Source organism: Hordeum vulgare, chromosome 6H, assembly GCF_904849725.1.
Source record: "Hordeum vulgare subsp. vulgare chromosome 6H, MorexV3_pseudomolecules_assembly, whole genome shotgun sequence".
Taxonomy (NCBI): domain Eukaryota; kingdom Viridiplantae; phylum Streptophyta; class Magnoliopsida; order Poales; family Poaceae; genus Hordeum; species Hordeum vulgare.
Genome location: NC_058523.1, coordinates 30,131,376 through 30,138,851, shown reverse-complemented (window position 1 = coordinate 30,138,851; position 7,476 = coordinate 30,131,376). Strand labels below are relative to the sequence as shown.

General features: G+C 43.1%; 1 protein-coding gene across 1 annotated transcript; it reads right to left on the bottom strand.

The window, feature by feature from the left end:
• Window positions 1-5,162: 5,162 nt before the first annotated feature.
• On the bottom strand, window positions 5,163-6,315 carry LOC123401704 (BTB/POZ and MATH domain-containing protein 2-like). Its single transcript, XM_045095559.1, has 2 exons — window positions 5,902-6,315; window positions 5,163-5,751 (listed from the first exon to the last, which is right to left on the bottom strand). The coding sequence occupies exons 1-2, from the start codon at window positions 6,313-6,315 to the stop codon at window positions 5,182-5,184; spliced, it is 984 nt and encodes a 327-aa protein (XP_044951494.1). The 3' UTR covers window positions 5,163-5,181.
• Between the last annotated feature and the right edge of the window lie 1,161 nt (window positions 6,316-7,476).

The following is a 7,476-nucleotide window of genomic DNA, read 5'->3' as shown; positions in this document are numbered from 1 at the left end:
ACACATATTTGAACTAACCTACTAACTTAGTGCACCCAGTGCCAGTTTCTGTCTGTTGATGTCTATTTTGCAGGGGCTTTTACCCAACTTTCTGAAGCCCGAAAAAATTCAGAAAAAATATTAAAAAAATCAGCAAAACAGAAGGTTCCGGATCACCGAAGGAGGGGCAGAGGGGGCCAGGGGCCTCCCAAGCGGCCTGCTGGCCCGGTCAGGCCCTAGGTGGGTCCCACCTCCTCCGGTGCCCTCCTTTGGCCTATATTTAGAGTCCCGACAGGAAACCCTCGCAGACTTTCTGGAATCACGAATTTCTCCATCGTTCCGCCGTCGCAATGCTTCCAAGATCGGGAGCGTCACGAGATCTCTTCCTGGCACCCTGCCGGAGGGAGGATTGACCTCCGGGAGTTTCTCCACCGCCATGGACACTTCCCGGACATGCCGTGAGTAGTCCTCCTTGGACCATGAGTCCATGACCAGTAGCTATGTGGTGTCTTCTCTCCAATCTTGTGCTTCAATGGTTAGTCCTTGTGAGCTGCCCTACATGATCAAGGCATCTATGTAATTCTCTTGCTATTGATATGCTCGGTTTGTTGGGATCCGATGGATTATGATATTATCTTCAGATTCTTATGAGTTATATATTTGATTATCCTTTTATATTATGTTCCTTAGTGATTCATGCATGTTCTCCGTTGCTATTTATTGCTTTGGCCAAGTAGTAGATTCTAACTCCAAGAGGGAGCGTTACGCATGATTGTGGGTTCATGCCCCTCGATGTCTAGCTTGAGTGACAGAAACATGAGACTAGGGGATCTGCTTGTTGCCACCAGGGAGAAAACAACGGTGCTTGTGACCACAGTTACAAGGATTGTTTACCTTACGCATAGTTCGTTAATGCAGTTGTCCGTTGCTTTGAGTTTACACTTTGGGTGGGGCTCGCAACTTAATACTGGAGAGATATTCTAGATAGATATCTCAAGATGGATGATTAGTAAGTAGATGTTGATGAATAAACCGTCTACTTGTCTTGGTGTACTGCCCATTACTATTGAACCTCTAACTATCAAGGAGCATAATTAGCATTGCGATGAGATCATAATTCTGTTAATTTCCCAACTGTGATTTGTTTACCCAACCATAGTTGTTTATCGTCTTATGGGAGAGAGACATCACTAGTGAACATCATGTGACTCCGGTCCATATCACCATCATTGTTTACACCTCCATCATTTACCGCTTTAATTTACTTTTCCGTTGCAATCACTATTACCTTCCCGCTTGTGTTTTGATCCTTTGCAAACTACAAGGCCGGAGAGATTGACAACCTCTCTGTACTCGTTGGGAGCAAAGTTATTTGTTGTGTGTGCGGGTCCACGTCTTCTGCTAGCGCCAGGGTGGAAGACACCTACTTGTTGATCCTAGGAGTCCTTCTGGTTTGATAAACCTTACAGTGTCCGTGTAAGGGAAATCTGTTGCTGACTACATCTCCACCTTCCACTTGGGGTAAACAATGAGGGGCGAGAACTATATCCATCAACTCGTCATCAAGCGAATTTCTAGCGTCGTTGCCGGGGACTCCAGTCTTCAAGATTGGGGAGTTGCACACTATCTTTTACCTTTGTTTTTATTCTTGTTTGTTTGCTTTTTAGTTTTTTCTTTAGAGTCTTATACCAAAAACCACAAAAAGTTAGTTGCTTTTCTCTTGCTTGTTGCCGCTCCTTTAGAGTCTTATACCAAAAAAATTAGTTGCTTTAGAGTCTTACACCAAAAAAATAGTCTTGGTTCCACTCAGAACACCAAGTTGTGTGACTTCACTAGTCACAACAACAATGACTTTATCTGCACTCCTATTGCTGCTCCCGCCACTGGAGCCACGTCCTATGAGATTAAACCTGCTTTACTGAACCTAGTTATGAAAGATCAATTCTCCGGTGCTGGAGATGCTGCAGCCTTGCACTTCAACAATTTTTTTGAGCTCTGTGATATGCAAAAAATATAAAGAAGTAGATGGTGATATTGTTAAACTTAAACTTTTTCCTTTCTCCTTGAAAGGACGAGCTAAAGTGTGGCTTCAATCTTGCCTAGGAATAACATAGATTCTTGGGATAAGTGCAAAGTTGCTTTTATTGGGAAGTATTACCCGCCTGCTAAGATTATCCAGTTGAGAAGTAACATTATGAATTTTAGGCAACTGGATAATGAACACGTTGCCCAAGCTTGGAAACGTATGAAATCTCTTCTTAAGAAAGGCCCAACACATGGTTTGACTACTTGGATGGTTATCCAAACTTTTTATGCAGTATTGAACTTTACCTCGCGGAATCTGTTGGACTCTGCCGCGGGAGGAACCTTTATGTCAACTACATTTGGTACTGCCACAAAACTATTGGACGAGATGATGACAAATTATTCTCAATGGCACACCGAGAGAGCTCCAATAGGTAGGAAGGTAAACTCTGTTGAGGAGATCTCCTCCCTTAATGATAAGGTTGACATGATCATGACTTTACTTACTAAGCAAGCTCCTATTGATCCTCATGATGTTCCTTTAAATTCGTTGGTTACTCAAGAAAGAGAGGAAGTTGATGTTAATTTTATCTCTAGGAACAACTTTAATAATAATGCTTATAGGAGTAATTTTGGTAGCAATCCTAGACCGTTCCCATCCAACAACTATGGGAACAACAACACCTATAGTTACACTCCTAATGATAAAAGAATGCCTAGTTATGAAAAAACTTTAGAGATAGAGAAGGCTACGAAGAATTATATGCACACTCAATATAAACAAAACAAAGCCTTCTCTAGACAATTAGATGAGCATTCTTCTATTTTGCAAAACATTGGAATGCAACTTGAGAGCCTGGATAGTGAGATTTCCAATCTCCAGACTAGACTCACCACCACGGAGACCCAAGTTTCCAATATGTCTCACACCCAGGCTACTTTGATAAATCAAATGGCAGCCAAACCCGAAGTGTTTGTATCTCAAGAAGAGGAAGATAGGATTAAGAACCTTCCCACACACACTACTTTGCTACTATACAAGTTGTTGAGGATCTCAAAACTATTAGCACCCATCACATCCCTAGTCCCAATGGACCTATTAATGGTGATGCTAATACCTCAACTTTAGGACAAGAAGGCCCTTTGAACTTAGAGACTACCAAAAGAATGAGCTTAGATGACATCACCATCATTTTAATTAATGGTAGTAATCTTGATTTTGAAAATTGTAGTCTTTCAGAAGTTATCACCTTTTTGCAAAGAATGGCTAAAGACCCCCACACTAGTACACTCAATATTGCCTTCACCGAGCATATTACCAATGCTCTTATCAAAGCTAGGGAGGAGAAGCTCAAGTTAGAGACTTCTATTCCTAGAAAACTAGAAGATGGTTGGGATCATATCGTCAAGATTAAATTGAATAATTTCTCTTGCTTTTCTCTATGCGATGTTGGAGCTAGTGCCTCCGTCATGCCCAAAAGAATGTATGATATGCTTGATTTGAAACCTTTTGATCAATGTTCTTTTGGTGTTCGTCTTGTTAATTCTTCCATAAAGAAACCTTTAGGGAGAATTGATGATGTTCTTATTGTTGTCAATGATAATTATGTTCCCGTTGATTTTCTTATTATGGACATTGAGTGTGATCCCTCATATCCAATTATTTTGGGACGTCCTTTTCTCCGCAACGTTGGTGCTATCATTGACATGAAAGAAGGGACCATTAGATTCCAATTTCCCTTTAAAAAGGGAATGGAACACTTCCCTCAAAAGAAGATTGAGTTACCTTATGAGTCCGTTACTCGGGCAAGTTATTCTTTTGGAGTTGATAATACTTGATCTTTTTGCATCATGCCTAGCTCAAAGGGATAAAAGAAAGCGCTTGTTGGGAGGCAACCCAAATTGTTTTTACTTTAAGTTTTAGTGGTCTTGATGTTTGTTACTACTGTAACAACATTATTGTATCTTTATTTTCAAGCTTTGTGTCAAGTTTCAGCCTCTGATTGCAAGAAAGTTCAAAAGTGGTGACATGTTGTCCAGAAACAGATTATGTCTGCTTGACGGACAAATTCATCATAAATCACCAGATCATCTTTTTGATCTGAATTATTTTTACAGTACGATCTATATAATTGTCTGTCTGGCGTCTGTTCTGAGTTTTTTTATTTGAGTTGCAGAAGTGCCTCGAAAAAATTATTTACTACATGTTGTTCTGTTTTTTTCCAGATTCTGCCCTGTTTTGCGTTTTCATTGTTTTGCAAATCTTAAGCTTATTTTTTCTTTGCAAAAAACTTTTTGGCAATCTTGAGAAACAGTAGATCTTCCTGAGAATCTTTATTTCCCGTAGGGAATAAATTATTTTATTATGAGCACTAACCACTCTAATCAGCTTATAATACTAGATTGAACAGTACACTCCCGTCTAGATCTTGGACTTGATCGTAGCTCAGGACCACGGCACAGGCCAAATCCGGCCTTGAGCTAACGATACAAGAAGGAAACTAAAAAAAAGGGTAGATATTTCTAAGTTTTGTAGCTATTTCTAGCTTATTTTTTGTGTGATGATCACGTTAACCGCTTTTTATATATATAATAGACTAATAGCCATTATATACTCATGTAAACCAGCATGCGAACTGTACATTGATTCCTCCGCATTAGCCACTTGACGGTCTACAAATGTTACGTGTATTGAGCATTTGTGCCTTGTACTGTATACACGGATTGCATGGAGATGTACTGTTAGACTGAATCTAATTGAGTTTAGTCATGTCTATTTTCATGAAAAAAATCCAAGACCAAATACACTGTTATGTACATAGGATGTAGACAATCATCTGAAATAAAATGTGTGTCGGTGCTTTGGTTGTCAATCAGATTTGTCTAGGATTTTCGTATCATCATGCATCCTCAATCTGATCGGAAAAGTGAGCATATGCTAGCGAATTTGGACGGGTTGGAAGCAGGTTATTCATGGATGCACCCAACATCAACGTTTTCAGCTCAACATGTCAACCTGAAGCCATGCGTGATCAAATGAAGGCAAGATAAGCACATAGAAAATATATTAGCTAGCTGCATTTCAATATTCAGACAAATTTAGAAGAGTACTAGTAGTAGCTATTGGTTCATCAACAAAATACATCAGTGAAATTAACAAAGAATGCTTTTAGAACTTCAGAGTTTCAGCAACCCAAACTTGAAGAGAAGCCCCTTGAGAAGGGAGGGAGTGCGGGTCCTAGTTTCCTGCCCGAGGCCACCAGCTACGAAAGTTGCGTGTAAAGTTGAGTCAGCTTTGATGAACTCCAAGCAGGCCTCCTTCAACCCGAAGCACCGTCTTTGCTCAGCCACGACAATGATGTCTGGCACAGTTTTTCGGCATATGAAGCCGGCTAACTTCTCTTCACAGATCGATTTGAGCTTCTGGAGATCGTATCTGTCCGCTGCTTCAAGGAACTGCAGCAGCTGAGTTGCATACCTAATTTCATCATCGTCATTGTCTGCTTCCATGTCGACAAATTCGGGCACTGCATCAGTGTAGATGAAAGTAAGCAAGCCCCCGAAGACGTTTGCTTTGATATCGCTTATCTTGACGACACTCGATTCATTCATGGCACCAAAGAGCTGTGACTTGAAGACGGTGGATCGGGCTGCAAGCACGCACCGGTGCGCCGCGAAGTCCTCGCCATCAACCTCAAATGTAATGTCAGCACCCTCCTTGCTCTGGAGGAGATCTCCAAAATGGCTCTGCAAGTCGGACGATGGTGCCAGTTTGTTGAACGGGAGAGCGGTGGTGCCAGCACCCTCCTTCTTGGTATCCCCATCCGACTTGAGGACAACAAGGTCACACCGGAGGACGAAGCGGTCGTGCTTGAGATGCTTTGACCTTTCAAAAACCTCCCTTTTCATGAATCTAAACTGGCCATCAACATCATATTGTTTGTAGAAGCATGCTGGTTCGCGTCGCCGTATGTGTTTCGACACCTGCAACTCAGGCTGGTCGATGAAACTGAAGACATATTGAACCTTGACGCTCTGCTTGATATCGTCCTCAAGGATAAGGAAAACCGATATAAACTCTTCATCTCGTGAGTCATCGCCATTAGGGTGGTAGTCGATGGTCCAGCAACGGCCTCCAACAATGAAAGGGCGAGACTGGATCCACTTGCCATTGGGAGTCGTTTCTTTGGCGTGCGAGTAGCCTTCGACAACGAGCAAGTGGTACCCGCTGTCGGCGCCGGAGTCGACGGCCGACTTGGTGGAGGCGCACAGCATGCCGTCGGCGACGAGAGATGCGCCAGCGAAAGCCATGCCTGACAAAACTCGAACTGTAGAGTAGATGCCCGCGACAAACTTTGGCCCTCTATTTCTTTCGTTTCTATCAAAACCAGAAGACTCACGGTACAATCTCACGGCATAGTGCAGATATATATAGACGCACGGAGCCATGGTTTAGCAGCCGAGCCGGACACATAGCCGAAACAGACTAGGACGACCCGATTACAAAACCAACACGGACTAGCTACTGCGCCTAACCAACGGCCACCTAGTATAATCTGCTCATAGTCCAGACCGTACAAGAATACATTTTTCTGATCTAATCAACCGACAAACACCGATCACGTCTAGACCTATACAGATTCCTACACGTGTTTTTAACCTGCATCCAGTGGTAAGTGATCGATCGCACGGCACGCGCGGTCTTTTGCTGACAAATTTTTTCCTGAAAAGAATAAAAAAAATGTTATTTTTATTGATTAAGAAGAAAAGATTTGCCAGGTTAAGTAGAGGAAAACCGGGTAAAGGCACACAAAGACGACCTGGCCACAAACATTAGCCAAAGAGTCAACCAAAGTGTCGAAGACATGGTAGCTCCGATTTTGCTGAAATGCTACACATGAGAAAGTTACAAGCCTCGCGCACACCTAGTCCAGCACAACATCCGGAGAGCACCACACGTTGAAAACCGTCCTCATGGAGTCATCGTTGCCGCAACATCGCACGCAGAGTTGACTTCTCTATCACAGCCATAAGCCAGCATAGGCACACTCATCGACGCACCGGACCATTGATAATAGAAGGACTAGCCACGACCCAGCTTCACACGCCATCATCGTGGTCGCCACACGAGCCGCAACGTTGACCACTCGCATCACCAGTTGCGCACCGGCCAACCATGATGCCCCGCACATGCAGACCGCAAGAAGCACAAAGGGGGACAAGATCTCCAAGATGATGCCCAAAGAGGGAAAACAACGTTCAAGACGATGTCGTCGCCCGTTCCAACATAGGATCATGACTTGAATTTTGGAGGCGGCCTTGGTTCAACCCTTGGATAATAGGGTCGGGGCGTGGCCGTCGTTGTCGTCGCCAGCATAAGAGCATCTCTAGCGGACCCCGTATACCACCGACCCGCAAAAGCCATTTACAATTCACGAAAAATGGGTTTTGCGGGCCGGCGCGGGTGCAGAC